The sequence below is a fragment of the Ictidomys tridecemlineatus genome, chromosome 4 (assembly GCF_052094955.1).
Source record: "Ictidomys tridecemlineatus isolate mIctTri1 chromosome 4, mIctTri1.hap1, whole genome shotgun sequence".
Taxonomy (NCBI): Eukaryota; Metazoa; Chordata; class Mammalia; order Rodentia; family Sciuridae; genus Ictidomys; species Ictidomys tridecemlineatus.
In genome coordinates this window covers 157,037,333-157,056,412 of record NC_135480.1, presented here as the reverse complement: position 1 = coordinate 157,056,412, position 19,080 = coordinate 157,037,333, and the positions used below count along the sequence as shown (strand labels likewise).

The following is a 19,080-nucleotide window of genomic DNA, read 5'->3' as shown; positions in this document are numbered from 1 at the left end:
AAAAAAAAAAAGACTATTTGTGATATTGAACCACAGCTGGACTTAGAGCAAAGGCCCTAACTCAGATTGTTTAGAGGAATGGAAGGAAGGTGCAGACTGGGATGCAGTTTCCTATTTTTATGTTGGGTTGCATAGAAACTCAAATACATAAATAAGAGCATCAGCTGCTTTAAAAAAAAAGATTTTGCTTCTCCATACTAAATGGACTCATAATGTGATGTATATACTTAGATCAGATGTAAATGTGAGTGTAAATGAAGGTTTTCCCTTTATCACTAATACCATTAATAGCATTCAAAACATGTGTATAAGGATGCATTAGGGGGAAGATGTCTATGACTTAAATACTCAGGTGGCAGCTTAACCACATTGCCGTGTGTGTGTCTGTGTGTGTGTGTACACCTTTATATGTTTCAAAATTTTCTATTATTATTTCCCTGAAGAGTTTATCCATTCTATTAGTCTGCATCTCACAGCCCTCCTCAGTTCCAATGATTCTTAAATTTGGTCTCTTCATGTTCTGCCACAGTTCTTGAATATTCTGATTGTGGTTACTTATTTTATTTTCTTTATTGCTGTCTGAATGTTCAAGGTTGGCCACTTTGTCATCCAGTTCTGAGATTCTGTCTTCACCATGGTCAACTCTACTAGAAAGACTTTCAGCTGAACATTTTATTGATTTATTGTGTCTTTCATTTCCAAGACTTCAGTTTGGTTCTTTTTCAATATTTCTATCTCCTTATTGAGTGTCTCATTCATAGTCCGTACTGACTTTCTTAATTCATTTAGTTGTTTTTCTGTGTTCTCTTGGAATTCATTAATCATTTTTATCATGGTTAATTTTAATTAATTTATAGTGGTTATTTTGAGTTCCTTATCCAATTTTTCCTCTACTTCAGTATTTTGGGGCTCATTTGCTGATAAATTATGAACTTTTGTGTTAGCTTATTTTTTCATATTTCTTGTATTCCTGTGTTGGGCTTTATGCATATGTTGGAGGAATTTTTCTTCCACTCTTTTGTGTGGGCCTTTTTAGGACACAGTCTTCACTTGCTAAAGTGTCCCAGAGTGATCTAGATGGAGACCCCTCATAGGTGTGATCAAGATGGCTCCCACCCCAACTCTCTGTGGCCAGATGGGAAACATGGGAGACTTTTCAACCACCAGTGCACAGTACATCCTCTAAATAAGCCAAGGACAGGGTGCTTTTGTGATCTCAAGTGTTTCCATACTAAATCTGTCCATTATATTCCTTTCTGTGTCCTTTGTCTCTCTGTGCTGAACCAGTACCACTGCTGCTGCTGCAACTGGTGTGGTTCCAATGTACTCTTTCTTCTTTGTTCAATGTACCCAAATTTCTGAGTCTCTAAGACACTCTGACTGTCCAATATTGAGTTTTAGTGAAATCCCTCTTTCACCCAACTGACAAAGAGGTGGTACTTCTGTTGCTTGAATCCCACAGAGACACTAGGGATGCAGTCTTCCTCTAGTCCACCATCTTGAATCCTCCACATGTATTTATATGTGTGAATTTTAAGAGAGATGGAGAACATTGGCTGAGAGGCCATGATTTATAAATCTGGCTCCATGTTCCACTGTACCTCTGTTGAAGGATAATGAGAGAAAGGCAGGAATTGTTTACCTGAAAGTTTAGGAATAATCACATATTACCTAGATCATTGCTTGAGTGTGGAGATGGGATAGTCTATGTGTATGTGGTTGTTGAGGGAGCTCCAGGTCTGGTTTTGCCTACTTTGGGCATTTAGAATTCTTGTTAAAATGACTTTTTACTTATTATAAACTTAGTGCTTGCCATCTTTGAAAATTTGGAGAACACATTAAATAGAATTAAAATTATTTATTATCCCACTGTGAAGGTATACCTATAGTACTATTTTGCTATATAGTTTTCTAGTCTTCTTGGTTGCTTGTCTGCTGTGTCCTATGATGTCTGTCATGTGCTGCACTGTGTACTTGTGGCTTCAAAATCCTTACTAAATTAAATTGCTAGTGCCACCAAAGGAAAAAGAAAGAAAAAAGAAAACACTGTACACCAGTCATGGAAATTCTTTTAAACATGTGATGTCCATCTTCCCTTCTTCCTTTTCTCCCCTCTCCCTTTTGCCTTCCCTCTCCCCACTTGTTTCCTTTCTCTCTTTCTTCTCTTTCCCCCTTCCCTTTCTGTTTCTTCTTTCTTTTTCCTTTCTTCCTCCCCTCCTTTTTTCCTACCTTCCTTCCTTTCTTCCTCTCTTTCCCTTCCTTCTCTTCTCTTTTCTCTTTTTCTTTCATTTATATATTGTATGTTTTAGTTTATTTTCTCTAGAAAAGAGACCCTGAGGCAGATCATATGTACTAACCTTACACTGAAATTCAGACTAAGGGGAAAGCAAATAATATGTGGTGTATTAGTCAGCTTTCAGTCATTATAACAAATACCTGAGATAATCAACTTATAAAAATAAAAGGCTTATTTTGACTCTGCTTTGGAGGTTCCAGTCCACAATTGAGTGTACCCATTGCTTTGGACCTGAGGTGAGGTAGCATATCATGGTGGGAACATATGGTGGAGCAAAACTGTTTACCTCATAGTCAGGGAGCAAAAAAGAAAGGAAGAAGAGACCAGGGTCCCACACTATTCTTTAAGGGCATGCTCCCAGTGACCTAAAAGCCTCTCATTAGGCCCCACCTCTTAAAGGTTTCATCACTTTCCAATAGCACCACCCTGAGGACTAAGCCTTTAACAGAGGGGCCTTTGGAGCACATTCAAGATCTGCAGTACAGCAGACGATGTGATTGAGCTGGTCACTAGATAAAGTAGATTGCTCTGTAGTGCTACTGTCTCCTTGAGCTGGTCACTAGATAAAGTAGATTGCTCTGTAGTGCTACTGGAGCAGATGGAACCACACATCTGGGAAGAGTTGAAGGGAGGGAGGATAAAGCTTGGACAAGCTGTCAGTACCCAACTGTATTGGGCTGTTTGATGATGCCACAGTTCCCTGTCTATAACCTGAATGTTTAGTTCAGAGTATATATTCTTCTTGCTCTGATCAGCAAACAATTCTCTCTCCATAGATTTCCTCTGGCATATTGGGTCCAAGAAGAAAGTTTTATTTTAATCCTTCAGTTACACAAGCCCCTTCCTTAATATAGTCTAAACTCTGCAAAGTTTCTGGCACTTCACATCTAACACTGTTGAGTACCCTTAGGCACAATAGCTCTGTACATGCATCTGAACCACTTTACTGCAGGCTGTGCATGTTCTCATAAATTATGTCTCTTGCCTACTTAAAATATATGAATTCAACCTTTGAGAAATTCCCTATGGAAATTTTTGAACTTGAGACCACTGTGAACATATCTCTTCTTTCTTTCAGTAGTTTTTCGCATCATCATGCTTCTTAAGGATTTATCGTGGGGATGGAGATGTCACTCAGTGGCAGGGTGCTTGCATAGCATGTATGAGTTTGGGTTTGACCCCCAGCATTGAAAAAAGAAAAAAAAAATAGGTCATATCTTAAGGAAACAGTTCTTATATTGAAATATACTAAAATATATTGCTAGAAGCAAAATCTATGGAATATAGCTGGAATGGTTTCTTGAAAAGCATCTGAAATATGATTTTTCAGTTTCTTAAGTAGATTTTCTTAGTTTTTCCTTAAGCAGGGATGTTGGATGCCACAGGACTTCCCAAGACATTTTTCTGCTTACTCTTGCAGGTCTGAATCTCCTGGAGGGACAGTCTCGGGCTATCACTTGGGAACAGTTTCAGATTGTTGACAATGATGACATTGGTGCTGTCCAGTTGGTCACTGTTGATGGCCTGCATCACGGACAGCTTACAGTGAGAGGTGAGTGGTCTACCTGCAGACCTAGAAAAGAACCCAAGAAGGATTTTCTTCCTCCCCTTCCTCTTCCTCCTTTTCTTCCTCTTCCTCTTCAGTTTCACAGTATTGAGGATTGAACTCAGGGATATTCTACCACTGAGCTACGTCCCCAGTCTTTTTTATTTTAGTTGAGACAGAGTCTTGCTAAGTTGCCAAAGCTGGCCTTGCACTTGCCATTCTCCTGTGTTAGTCTTTTGAGTAACTGGTATACACCACTATACCTGGCTCAAGAAGTATTTTCTTCAAAAACAAATTGTATTGGAGAGGACTCATGCAGCATCTCTTGGGTTCCATTTCTAAGTGAAATTGTCATGTCCAAAAAATCTGGAGATCTTGAGCTCAGGTGTAGGATGCTAAAATCAAGGTATAAGCATTAATGAAAGGTATTGTGTACTTGGCTTCTTATTTAAATCTAAGTTTTGACTTCTGTATGTCACATAGAACTTTGTCAAGATATCTTCTTCACTAATGTGTTTATCCAGTTGGATGACAAAATATTTTCCTGCTTCAAAGAAATACACTGCAAAACAAAAATCTTGTTTATTTAAATACTTCAATAATAATGATGTTATTATGTTATTATCACTAGTTGCCACAGTTTAAAATAAATGGATTTATAATTATAAGGATGATAGTTAACAAGATAGTAGCCCTAATTAAGATGATAGTCACACTTTATGACAAAAAAATCTGTTCTTTATAATGAGCTCAGAGGATTTGATTTCATTAGCCTCTTAGTTTGCCTAACTGTAAAGAAAGGAGGTAGGTCTCATTTATCATCATTTGTCATTAGGGAATTTTGAAATTTACAAAATGATAAATTATGATAAATTCTCCTGTCAAATCTCAGGATAGTGGGAGGCCAGTTTAAACGTGGCCATGTCGGTTAGAGGGGGTATTCAGTTGCATGTAAAAGTAACCCAATTATATTGGCTTAATAATTAGATTTATTTTCTTCATGTCTTCCAGATTGAAAGAGATAGAAGGGCAATGAAAGAAATCATGGCATTTTAGTTTGTTTCTTTAGCAAGTTTCTAGGAGCCCAATATGACAACTTTCACTTCTGCCTTCTCACCTAGTTATGCCACATATAACCAATCCACTGTCACAATGGAACCTGGAACTTATTCAAATGGTTATATTGCCATGTCAAACAAAACTGGGATTCTAGGAGTGAGGAAGAAGCAGAAAGTGGTTACTAGACAAGGAAATAGTAATGTCCATTGTTACATTAAATGTCTAATCATTTATTCTTCTGAGGTCTTTAATGCAGCCGTGTGGTGTGAAGAGAGTAATAGGGTGCACCTGCCACTGAGAACTGTTATAGTCAGTGCAGAAAACAAAACACTGCTTATTAACTCCAAAGAAATTAAATTGGGAGTAGCAGTGTTTTAGTCAGCTTTTTCACTGTTGTGACTAAAAGACCCAACCAGAACAACTGTAGAGGAGGAAAAGTTTATTTGAGGGCTCACAGTTTCAAAGGTCTCAGTCCACAGATAGCCCACTCCATTCCTCAGGGCTCCAGGTGAGGTTGAACAACATGGCAGAGGAGTGTGGTCGAGGGAAGTAACTCACATGATGATCAAAAAGCAGAAAGAGCAATCTCCACTGGATAGATACAAATGTATGCCCCCAAACCACGCCCCCTATCTCCACCTCCTCCAGCCACACCTTAAAACACTTCAATTACCACTCAGTTAATTCCTATCAGGGGATTAATTCACTGATTGGATTACGACTCTCACAGCCCAATCATTTCTCCTCTAAACCTTCTTGTGTTGTTTCACACGTGAGTTTTTGAGGAATACCTCACATCCACACCATAACAGCAGTCCACATTTGCAATGATGTTCTTGGATCAGAGAAGGTAGAAAGTAGTCATTTATTTTGTCATTGATCGTTTACTTGTGGGAGATATTATGCAAAGCATTCTGAATATAATTTCAACTTTATGAAATGAGATATTATTAGGATTCCTATTTTACAAATGGGGAATCTGTGACTTAGAGAAGTTAACTCATCTAAAGTCAAACCCTAGAAAGTGGCAGAACTAGGAGTTGAACCATTGTATTTGAAATAAATTACAGCTATTGCTCTTGATCCTTAAGTCAGTGACTCTCAAACTTGAGCATGCATTAGATTCCCAAGAAGGACTTGATAAGACACAGATCATTGTGTCCCATTTCCTGAATTAATGATTCAGTAGGTCTAGGGCAGAGCCTGAGAATGTGCATTTCTAATAGTTTCCCAGATAGTGCTGATGCTGTTGGTTTGAGATCCCTCCTGCAGGAACTGCTGCCAGGCAGAATGCCAACAATAAGTTGGAGAATAAACAGTGTTTATTATAGGCTCTCTATTGTTTAGGTTCTCTCATCCTTGCTACGAAACATAGGTAGGAATTTGTATACATCAGTGATCTCCAGAGAAAACCAATAGGATGTTTATCAGCACATACAAGAGACGATTTATTAAGGGAATTGGCTTATGCAATTATGGAGACTGAGAAGTATCATGATAAATGCTGTTGGAGAACCAGAAAGGCCCAAGGAATAATTCAGTTCTAACTCAAGTTCCAAGAACAAGGGCAGCTGATGGTGTAACTCCCAATCCAAGGCCAAAGGCCTGAGAAGCAAGGAGGATTTTGGCAGGGGAGATGGGAGATTGGCTGGCAGGAGTTACAGAGTCTGAAGGTCGAAGGCCCAAGAACCAGGAGCTCTGATGTTGGAGTGTAGAAAAAGGTGGATGTTCCTACACATGAGAGAGAGAGAGAGAGAGAGAGAGAGAGAGAGAGAGAGAGAGAGAGAATCACCCTTCCTCTGCCATTTTGACTTATTCTTTCCTCAACAGATTGAATGATAACCACCCACATTGATGAGGACAGATCATCAGTCTACGGATTTAAATACTAATCTCTTCCAGAAATACTGTCCTCACAGAAATATGCAGAAATAATATTTTTTGACGGATATCTGGGCATCCCTTAGGCCAGTTAAGTTGGCATTTAAAGTTTACTGTCACATATAGTTATCCCTGTTTTACAGATGAGTCAAATAAATAGCTTGACCAATGATGTGGTGTCCCAGAGCCTCACTGAACAATCCACAGACAGTCCCTGACTTAGGATGCTTTTTTGAGTGGTTTGTTGGAGCTGTTAAAGGCAAGAGAGAGAGAGAGAGAGAGAAAGAGAGAGAGAGAGAGACTCTGAAATAAAGATACTGGTGATTGAACTCCAAGTGCTCTACCACTGCACTATATCCCCAGACCATTTCTTAAATTTTATGTTGAGCTAGGCATGGTGGCTCATTTCTGTGATCCCAGCAACTCAGGAGACTGAGGCAGGAGGATTGCAACTTTGAGGCCATCCTCAGCAATTCAGCAAGAACCTGTCTCACAATAAAAAACAAATAAATAAAAAGGGCTGGGAATGTAGTTCAGTGGTAAAGTGCTGCTGAATTCAATCCCTAGTGCCATTTTTAAAAATTTTGAGACAGGCTCTTGCTAAGTTGCTGATACTGGCCTTGAACTTGTGATCTTCCTGCCTCAGCCTTTCGAGTTGCTGAGATTAACAGATGTGTACCATCATGGCTGGTCTAAAGGAGTTTTTGATTTATGATATTTTTGGCTTGTATTGGCTTTATTGGAGCATTACCCCATTGTCAGTCAAGGAGCATCTGTGCCATCTCCCCCAGCGAGGGAGGTCAGGCAGCACCTCTTTCCTTCACACCCTCTCCTGCAGTGAAGCCTTCCTGACAGCCGCTGCCTCTGGGCTCCCTTGCCTGGTCGGTCGGCTTCATCTCTGCTCTCTCCTCCAGGGGGGAAAGGATTTCTCTTCACGGTGGCTGACCTTCAGACTGGAGTTGTTCGCTATCACCATGACGACAGCGACTCCACTAAAGACTTTGTGGTCTTCAGGATCTTCGATGGCCATCACAGCATCCGTCACAAGTTTCCCATCAACATCTTGCCCAAGGATGACAGTCCCCCGTTCCTCATAACCAATGTTGTGATTGAACTGGAGGAAGGACAGACCATCCTGGTGCAGGGTTCCATGCTGAGAGCCTCAGACATGGACTCCAGTGACGACTACATCTTCTTCAACATCACAAAACCCCCGCAGGCTGGAGAGATCATGAAGAAGCCAGGGCCAGGGCTGATAGGTAAGTTCTAAGCAGTTAGGATCATTTGAGTGGAACCGATTCTTCAATAGAGAACTTTCTGTGCTCCTGTGAGTTTGTTGAAATCGTGTCCCAGAATACCTTGTGCCAAGGTAGACATCATATGTGTAAAGTAAAATACTATTATAATTCCCGTTTTTTTTTTTAGATGGGAAGGCTGAGACTCAGAGAAATTAATATAGCCAAGGTTGTGCATCTAGAAAATTCTAGAGCTAAGCCTCAAGGTAACCACTGCACTATGAAAAGTTAAGTTAGCAAGCAAAGTGCAGAACAAATAAGTCCAAAGGGAGAAATTATGCCTGTTCTAGATGATTGGCACATACTGATAATCATTTTATAAGTACTTCTTGAAGTAGGTAGGCCACAGGTTTGACAAAATAGGAATTGAGTAAGTAATGTTACTTGGTTCTTTTGAAGTAAGACTATGTTTCTTGAAATATTTTTCCAGTGGTAGCTTTTCTACATATTAAGAGAGGGGTAGACATTTTAGCTTGACTGTATTGTTATTTATAAGCTTTGATTAAAAAAAATATTTAAGCCGATTCTTTGAGTGCATATAACCTACTAGGCAGAGAAGACTTGGGGAGGTAAGTCCCATACCATTGTGCCCAGACACCTAAAAGTGTGTGGTATTTTGTGGACCCGTTAGGCTATCCTGTCTCTGGCTTTCTTCAGAGGGATCTGTTTAATGGGATCATTTACTATCATCACTTTGGTGGAGAAATCTTTGAAGATTCTTTCGAATTTGTCCTGTGGGACAGCCACGAACCTCCAAATCTCTCAGTGCCACAGGTAAGAAACTATTTCTGAACACTTATCCGATGTCTTCTACATAGTTATCAGCTCTGTCTTCAGGAAGTATGCAAAAACAGGTTGTGAGACTCAAAGTTTGAGAAGCAATGGATTAAGCAAAATAAGTCAGGTTTCTTTGCAATGTGACTACTTAGGCACTTGCTTTTTTGGGGTGGGGGGTATGGGAGATTGAACTCAGGGGCACTCAACCACTGAGCCACATACCCAGCACTATTTTGTATAGTCTCACTGAGTTGCTTAGCACCCCACTGTTGCTGAGACTGGCTTTGAACTTGCGATCCTCCTGCCTCAGCCTCCTGAGCCACTGGGATTATAGGCATGCACTACCATGCCTGCCTGAGTACTTTCTTTTTAAAGAGTTTTGTGATTATCTATGAATTCAACATTACTTAATCTTGGGACCCTTTTATATAAAACATCTTGAAAACTTTGCTTGCTTCCTGACATTCAAAAAAATACTTATCTCATATATAGCAGTTAAAATATAAACTCAAGTTTCCTCCTGATCTTGATACTAACTGGGCATCCTGTGCTCTTCTTTCTTTGTATGAAAAACAGGTAATAATAGAACCTTACTTACAGAATTATTGTGAGGGTGTGATATAACAATCACAAAGTGTTGAACTTTCTGGTGCATGGTAAACACTCAAAATAAATTTTATTATTATATATTATTTTGAAAAACTAAAAGTTTTAGAAGATAGAGAGATATATATCATATATGATACATAGAGGTTATAATGTATGTATAGAATGCAGAAATTGGGCTTAAGCCAACATTGTCATATATAAATTACATAAAATGGAGCCAGTTTAGTGTCTGGAAAATTGTGAAAGGGTAGATTTTTTGCAAGGAGAGTGTAATAAGTAGTAGGGGTTATAAAAAGGACAGCCAGGGAGGGGCAAGATGGTGGATTAGTGTGAGGCAGCATTTCTCTTAGCTTGGCTACTCAGAACTCAAACAGCAGGAATACCACATCTCCTTGAAGCTTAAAGTAAAGAAATCCTGAGACTGGAGGGGCAGTCTGCCCTAGCTGAACCACAGACTGCTTGACTCTTTAATTGGATAAAAAAAAAAAAAAAAAAAAAAACCCTCTCCACTGGAGTTTCTCAACCACCTGTGGAGAGCCCATATGGGAGCCCTCTTGGGAGCCCTCCTGGGAGCCTATGGAGACTGGAAACCCAGGTCTGTGAGTTTGCAACTAGGCCTGTGTGGGCTTATCTGAGCCTAGCACCTGTGGAAAGTCAGAAACCAGGAGCATTTTGCCAGGGGAACATAAGTTAGAGAAGCTGGAGAGAGCTGGGCTCTTCCCAGCTCTGTGAGTCCTGTGGCTCAAGGGGACTGATGGGGCTGGTTTTAGTGGGTTAGAAGGTTAGAAAAGAGAGTGTGAGGGCATTTTGCTCTCAGCTCACACAGCCAGCTGGTCCAGCACCCACTGGGTTCCTGGGGACCCCTGGGGCTGGCATTTGCTGGGTCCTGGCCCCAACCTGGTCCCTGACTCCCTCCCATGTCTGGCATCTCCTGGTCCCTGGGAACTGTCAGGTCTGGCATCAGTCTGGCATCAACAGGTTCTCAGGCTCTCCAGTCCACAGTGTCCTGGCCTCAATCCCTTCCTGGCCCCCAACCCTGCCCATTGCTCTGAGATTAGGCCCACAGCATAGCCATGGGCCCATAGCTCTGCATGCCAGGCCACTGCTTCACCACCAGACCCACCTGGTCTAGCACACAGCTTCATGGCTGGCCTGTAGATACTGGGCCTGACCCACTGGTGCAGAACAGGTAGGCCTCTGATATGGCTGGGCCCCAACTTGCCCCACATGCTGCTTAGTTGTCAGACTCGCCCAGTCCAGCACACAGCCTCACAGGATCCAGTGCCAGGCCCTGATACACCTGCCACCTGGATGGGCCAGCTGCTTTTCTATCCACCCACAGTCCAGGTTCCCCAGAGCACCACTTTGCCTCCAACCCTGCAGCCTGGCCTGCCTACACTACTCTCCCAAGAAGAGAATTAGAAAGTCTTAAACCCCAACCTTCAACACGGTGAGCAACACAATAAAAGGAAGGATGCACAACCCATGGCCCATACTTGCAAGCTTAGATCATACCTCAAGAAGAAATGGAAAGAAAACCAGGTGGGCACAGTCAGTGAACACATGTGCTTACTGACTATTTTGTTCACCATAGTAGATACAACTCCTTAAATCCTTAACGTTTCACCAAGATCGATTGATTAATCAATCAATCTATCTATCTATCTATTTCTATCTTTTTTTTCTTTTTTTGGTTCTTGTGACTTGTTTGTTGTGGCAGTAGTTCTGTGTTGCCTTTTGATTTGGAGTTTCCATATTGAACTTTTGTTTTATTTGAAGGTATACTGACTGATTCAAGAACTCTTACACATATTTATACTTGTTTCTCCTCATTTCTCGCCTTGTTTTTCTTTTTTTCTTCTTTCTTTCATTTTTTCCCCAAAGGTGTTATTTTTTCATGTTCTGTATTTTAAGGGTTATGACTTAGGATTAACTTGTTTGGATTTTGTTTTGTATCATTTTTATCACCACTCTCTCATCCTTCTCTCCCTCTCTCATTTCTCTATTCCTCATATCCAAATTCCATTCTCTCTTTCCTCCTTTATATTCTTCTATTTTTCATCCCCTTTCAGACTAACAACATATCCTAAGTTATCACTGCATCTGTCCTATTTACCCTTTGAAATTGCAAACACTTTTTTACCCTCCTTTCTTTTCTTCTTTCCTTATACTCAACTCTATCCTTAACACTTCTTAATACTACTTGAGGTACATAATGTCTACCCCTACCACCAATGACACAGCAATAATCAATACAACAGAAGGCAAAGACAATACCTATTGTTTGATTTAAGCCAGACATAATACGTGATTATGAACTATTTTTACTGATGGAAATTGCTGATCCCACTATTCCTACATATTATACCAATTAACACTAGATATCAAAATAGGAACTAGACATCAAAATAGAACCTACTCTACTCCTATATATTGTTTGCATACATTGTTACTATCACCCCCCCTCACCAATCTGTGAGATACTAGTGACAGAGGGACACTATAAACCCATAAGGTAGAAACTCTGCAGCATCAGATCCATCCAGATAGATGGGTAGATATATAAACGATATAAAAATCAAGGGAACAAACCATCCCAAACAACACGAACTAACTCAACAGTAGACTCCATTGATACCACAGTGTAGGAAATGTCAGAAATATAGTTCAGAAAGTTCATGGTTCAACTGATCTATGAGATAAAAGATGATGTAAGAAATGAAATCAGAAAGAAAGTACATTAATGAAAGATCACTTCAACGAGGAAATAGAAATCCTGAAGAAGAATCATTCAGAAATCCTTGAAATGAAGACAACAATAGCCAAATTAAGAATTCAATTGAAAGCATCACCAATACACAAGACAGTTTCAGGCAAAGAAAAAAAAATAAATGATCAAGAAAATAAAGTTGAACATGGGGAAAAAAGAGACCATGAAGAGAAATTTCAAGCAATATGGGATAGCATGAAAGACCCATTAAGATTTATCAGGATAGATGAATGCTTGGAGATACAAACCAAAGGAATACATAATCTTTTCAGTGAAATAATGTTTGAAAATTTCCTAAACCTTAAGAATAAAATGGAAAACCAAATGCAGGAGGCTTACAGGACCCCAAATATACAAAATTATAACAGACCCACACCAATGCACATTGTAAAAATGCCTACCATAGGGTTTCTATCCTCATGTCAGATAAAGTGGACTTCAAACCAAAGTTAATCAAAATAAGGATAGAATTTTAAAGCCTTCCAAAGAAAAGTGACAGGCAAAATTTACAGGGAAACCAATTTGAGTCTCAGCTGGTTTCTTAACCCAGACCCTCAAAGCTAGAAAGTCTTAGAATAATATATCCTAATCTCTGAAAGAAAATGGATGCCAACAAGAATACCAACTCAGTAAAATAAGCTTCAGAATTGGTTACAAAATAAAAACCTGTCATGATGAACAAAAGTTAAAAGAATTCACAACCAGAAAGCCTGCACTACAAAATATACTCAATAAAGTATTTCATGAAGAAGAAATGAAAACCAGAAAAGGGAGGAGCTACATTAGAAGCATAATCAATCAAAGGAGAAACTAATTCAAATTAAAAATAAATAAATTAAAATTACACGGAATAAAATCATATCTCAATAATAACATTGAATGTAAATGGCATAAACTCATCAACAAAAGATACAGACTGGCAGATTGGATTAAAAAACAAGACCCAACAATATGTTATCACCAAGACACTCACCTCATAATCAAAGACATTCATAGACTGTGTAAAAGCATGGGGGAAAACATAGCATCCACATGGATCTTGCAACTGAGCAAGGGTTTCTATCCTCATATCAGATAAAGTGGACTTCAAACCAAAGTTAATCAGAAGGGACCAAAAAGATAATTTCTTACTGCTTAAGGAAACCATACATCAACAAGACATAATAATTGTAAATATCTATGCCCCAAACAGTGGAGCACCTACATGCATCAAACAAACCCATTCAACAGAATGGGAGAAAATCTTTACCACCTGCACCTCATTATAGACCATTAATCTCCAGGATATAAAAAGAGCTCAAAAAACTTAACACCAAAAATAAAACAAAACAAAAACAAATCAATAAATGGGCAAAAGAACTGAACAGAAATACAAATGATCAAAAAATATATGAAAAAGTGTTTAATATCTCTAGCAATTAGAGAAATGCAAATTAAAATTGCACCGAGATTCCATCTCACTCCAGTCAGAATAGCAATTATGAAGAATACAAGTAACAATAAAGATTAGCAAGGATGTGGGGAAAAGGGTACACTCATACATTGTGGTAGGACTGCAAATTGGTGCAACCACTCTGGAAAGCAGTATGGAGATTCCTCATAAAACCTGGAATGAAACCATCATTTAGGCCAGTTATCCTACTCCTTGGTGTATATCCAAAGGACTTGAAATCAGCTTACTATAGTGATGAAGCCACATAGGTTATACCCAAGGTATATATAATATGTCAAAATACATCCTACTGTCATGTACATGTAAAAACAACAAATAAAATAATCAAGGACAGCCAAAATTAAGCAAACATCTACTATATATGGTATTTTGTGCCAGGCATTTTATACCTATTATCTTCAAAGGTAACATGTTTATGGATGGAAGCAAATCTCAAACCTGTTCTAGAATGACTACTGAAAGCATGTGTCTTGTTTGTCATATGATATCTTCTCATAATTTCACAGTCACTGAGATTAGCTAATGTACAGATGATTGAGCTATTGATCTGTCTGCTAAGATGACTTAATGGAAGGAGATGAAAGAATGATGTCAGGGAGCTTTGAAATTGAGGGATCTCCACTATTCCTTTTAAGATGGACTGAGGAATGAATAAAACTCTCAGTTCATCTGCCTTTGGACTAACTAGTCAAATACTTTTCAAATAACAATACTTTCTTTTCATCACTGTATTATACTGCATTTCTTTGTTAAATTTTTTTGATTCCTTAGTTGACTTGATAAGTTGAAATTATGAATAGGATTTATTTCTTAATCCTTTGTATCTATTCAACCTGAGTTAGAACACCATATTACTTTCAGAAGACTCTGTGTCTTTTTAAAAGTAAATCTTTAGAACTTTTCCTTTTTCTTTTTTGGTACCAGGGATTGAACCCAGGGATGCTTAACCACTGAGCCACATCCCCAGCCTTTTTATTTTTTACTTTTTACTTTTGAGACAGGATCTTGCTGATTTGCTCAGGACCTTGCTAAATTGTTGAGGCTGGCTTTGAATTTATGATCCTCCTTCAGCCTCCTGAGCACTGGGATTACAGGCGTGCACCACCATACCCAGCTGACTTCTTTTATCTTCCTTTGTTACTGCATATTTTATACATCATTGTGTTATATGCACAAATATGAATGTGAGATCTCTCTTCAGTAGAGTCCAAGGTAATAGAAACAATCAAAGAGAATTATTTCTAAATCTGGTCAAATAAATCAGACTAAACTTTGTAGATCTGCTTATATAAATTTATCCCTATGATGGATAAATTTTTAAAGAGGTCATAACCACATTTTTATCTGCTTCCTTTAAATTATTATATATATATATGTGTGTGTGTGTATATATGTATTATATATACATATATATATAATTTATATATATAAATATAATAATTATTTTTTTTTTTGGTAGTACTAGGGATAGAATCCAGGGGCACTTTACCACTGAGCTAAATCCCCAGCCTTTTTATTTTATTTTGAGACAGTGTCTCTCTAAGTGAGGGATTTGCCAAGTTGCTGAGGCTGGCCTGGAATTTGCTATCCTCCTGCCTCAGCTTCCCAAGTTGCAGGAATTATCTGCATGCATCAGTGTTCCAGCCCTACTTCCTTCTTAACTTATTTTAAGAGACAGACAAGTCTACACATTTGTTCTGTCTTTATGTACCACGTATCCTGTCTCCCAAATAAGTTGGCTGTCTGTCTGTTTTGCATTCACAAATTTAGCCAACTAAAGATAGGGAATACTAGAAAAAGAATTGGATCTGTACTGAAAATATAGACTATTTTTTCCTCATTATTATTCTCTAAACAATACTATACTACTAGTATTTGTATAACATTTGTATCATATTAGATATGATAAGAAATCTAGAAATGATGTGAAGCTTATGGGAGGATGTGCCTAAGTTTTATGAAAATACCATTCAATTTTATACAAGGGACTTGAACATCCACAGATTTGTCATCCATGAGGGGTCCAGGAGCCTATTCCCTGCAGATACCAGAGGACGACTATTTCTCTAGCTTACACTTGTCTATGTCCTCAGCTTCATTTGACACCACTATATGTCTATCTCAACAGCATTTTAAAGTCACCTTGTTAAAAGAAACGCTTAGTGTATTTCCCTAAAAACTTGCACAAACTACTATATCTAGAAGGGCGGGCAAAAGACCCTGGAAATAGTTCACAAGAGTGAGAAATGATTCTGAATATTCTCAAAAGAAGAAGCAAAATCACAATCAGGCAGGAATCAGAGCTTAGGGCAGAGGAAGGATCAAGAATTCGGGCCTATAAGAAAGTCAGGTGCCAGCTGGTGGAATATTATATTAGAGCCTGAATTTGAGGCCAAGGTCAGACTGTATCATTTTGAATGCTGATTTTTCACTTTCTGATTATGTTCAGGTTCCTTACAAGTCTGTGTGTGACTGCAGGGAGTTGGGGGAATATAGCAGGCAAAAGGCCTAGTGATCGGCTTGAGCACTAGTTCTCCACTCTTTGCCTGGGAATGGGTGTTTAATAATGTCTTTTGTTATAACCAGATTTCAGTACAAAGAGAATGCTTTATTTCTCTGTGGATTTTGTTAAAATAGGATTTTTGTCACCCACAGACAAACACACAATAATTGTTTGAACATGCATAAATATTTAAAGAAACATCAACTTAGGCAATCATAAAGCATGTTGAAAAATGTGCCCACCAAGAATTACTACAGGGGTATAAAAAAGCATGGTTGTACATTCTTTTTACATAAAGAATACGTCGGAGAATAAATTAGCATGGAAAATGGTCTCTTTGAAGGCACAATAACTATTGTTTCCTTATTAAATCCAGTTTTTCAATTAAGTGGGGACTCACTGATCCACAGTATGGCTGGCAGGTCCCATAGAGAATTTCTGAACTTTGTAGATTAGCAAAATACTATAATTAGAGAAAAAAAATCATGACACAGATTCCAAGAGACTAGAGAAATGACTATCATTGTGTTCCTTTATTTTGATAACCGGCTTTAGTTTTTAATTATCAAAAATGCTTCATAATGGATAGTAAACATCTGTAAGCTTTTGTAAAAATAATGAAAGGTTATAGACAAGGAATTAACTTTGTGAGCACCTACTAAGTACTAGTACTCACTGTGCTGCTGTCTTGTTTGATCCTGACAATATATCTCATAATAAAAGCCATTGTTATTGTCTAATGTACAGAAAAAGAAGAAAATTGAGTCCCCAAGGGGTTAAATGATCTCTACCAGGGAGCACAGCTTATAGGTTTGACTGATGTTTAGGTCTTTTTATATCATAACAAAAGCTTAATCATTTTTTAGTTTCTGATTTTCATGATAGTCTAAAAGGGAATTATCTTCATTTTCAAATTGGTATCGTAAACACCATTGTTGTAGACAAAATTGTCATTGCTGATCTGTGCTTCAATGACAACATCAAAATAAATCAAAACCAAGGTAAGAATATTTTCATGTGGCAGAATGTGAAAAGACCCGCAATGTTAAGCAATATGCAGTGTGCCATTTCCAGAGGGAGGAAGTCACAGCATTCTTGTAACCAAGCATGGGTTACTCTAAAGAGTTGATGGTGATGGCAAAAGCAGCTTGGCCAGTTCTTCTTACTATCTAGCATGACCCAAACCTGTGAGTGTGGTTTAGACTGCTTAAAATCACCAACAGGGTCTGTTGACTGATTCAGTTATCGTCGTTGATGAAATGCTTCCTCTCCACAAGGTATTGTGCAAGATGTTGTGGAGATAAAGAGATGAGTGTAATATTCATTGAGCATCTACCCACACGCCAGACATCTGAACTACAAGACGATATTTGATCTTTGTAGAATTTTGTGAGGTTAATATTTAGCTTAACTTAGAAATAAGAAAATTGACAGCAAAAAAAGTTGAGTAACATGTTCAAGGTCAATTAACTGCTAGTATGTAAACAGCACACTTAGGACTTTGATTGCTTACTGTTTCATTTAATGTAGTTTGTACTGTACCATGATCCTGTCCTCATGAAATTTTCAGTCTAAGAAAAAGACAATACAAGATGATGACATAAGTATGTTATTTAAGTGATGCCTTAGTCATATTCACAATGCTATAACAAAATATCTGAGAATGGGTAATTAATAAATACTAGAAACATAATCCTCAAAATTCTGGATGGAAAGTTCAGGATCGAGGCACCAGCAGGTTCCGTATCTGGTGAGGGCTACTCTCTGCTTCTAAGATGGCTCCTTGTCGCTGCATCCTTTGGAGAGGGTGAATGCTGTGTCTTTACAAAGCAGAAAGGATGGAAGGATGAATTCATGCCCTCAAGCCTTTTTATAAAGCACTAATCCATAGCAGAGCCCTCATGACACAACTGCCTCATGAAAGCCCCACCTCTTCACACCATTGCATTGGAGATTAAGTTTTAACATTAATTTTGGAGGGGACACAGCATTTAAACCATAATAAGGTATACTTTAGGCTGGTACTATATACATTGATAACAAGGAAATATTTTTAGAATGTTTAGGACAAAATTCAGAACACAATTAATTCCAACTGAGAAATTGAAGGATGTTTTCAAGAAGAGCCTTTAAGGGTGATAGAGACAGATTGCTAAAGAAAGCAAGAGTAGAGTGAAGTAGATTGAAGAAACATGATACAAAACATAGACATGTCCTTAGGGGCTAGCCATGGTCCACCACTGTGTGCAACAAGAGTTTTTGAATTAATGTTGAAAGTTGGTAAAAAAAATATAGTTGAAAATAGAGGATGTGTGAAGGATCTCAAATGCCAGGCTAAGGATTTTGAATGCTTCTATATTTCCTGGGTGCTTGTTTAAGATTTTTAAGGAGGTTTGACTTGTGTTTTTAAAAGATAACACTAGGAATATGAAAAACCTAGATCAGTGATTGGAGTTAGGGCTAACAGAAGACTGGAGCAGTCAAGGAAGAAGTGATAAGATCTAGGCCAGTGTAAGTAGGAATGACACCTGCAGATTGGGGTAGTTTCTCTAAGGGAGATTTTACAAGTAGAATCTTGGTGATGTGTTCAATGTGAGTGGAGAAGGAGGAATCAAGAGGTATATTAATGTTGCTAGGATCAATGATTGAGTAGTAGGAAGTATCAGAGAATGCACAGATAGTTGGGAGATGGAAATCAAAATCAAGATCCTATTTTGTGCTTTCTATGCCCTTTCAATAGCCCTTCTGATTGAATTAACTATAATTGTGATAATTATATTTTAAAAATACAATATCCAATGAGTAAAGGATGTTCCATTTTTAGATCACCTCCTTAGTAGCTCCTGAATCATTTGACAGAGGTGTATTATCAATGACAGTTTTTGAATGTC

The 19,080-nt window shown here is 38.3% G+C and overlaps 1 protein-coding gene across 4 annotated transcripts in view; it reads left to right on the top strand.

The window, feature by feature from the left end:
• Frem1 (FRAS1 related extracellular matrix 1) overlaps positions 1-19,080 on the top strand; it is a 161,746-nt gene that overhangs the window by 56,280 nt on the left and 86,386 nt on the right. For all 4 annotated transcript variants that reach the window (XM_078047648.1, XM_078047647.1, XM_040285828.2 and 1 more), the window contains exons 8-10: positions 3,717-3,848; positions 7,697-8,041; positions 8,709-8,851. In XM_078047648.1, coding sequence (XP_077903774.1) covers positions 3,717-3,848; positions 7,697-8,041; positions 8,709-8,851 — 620 coding nt within the window. The remainder of the gene's footprint in view (positions 1-3,716; positions 3,849-7,696; positions 8,042-8,708; positions 8,852-19,080) is intronic.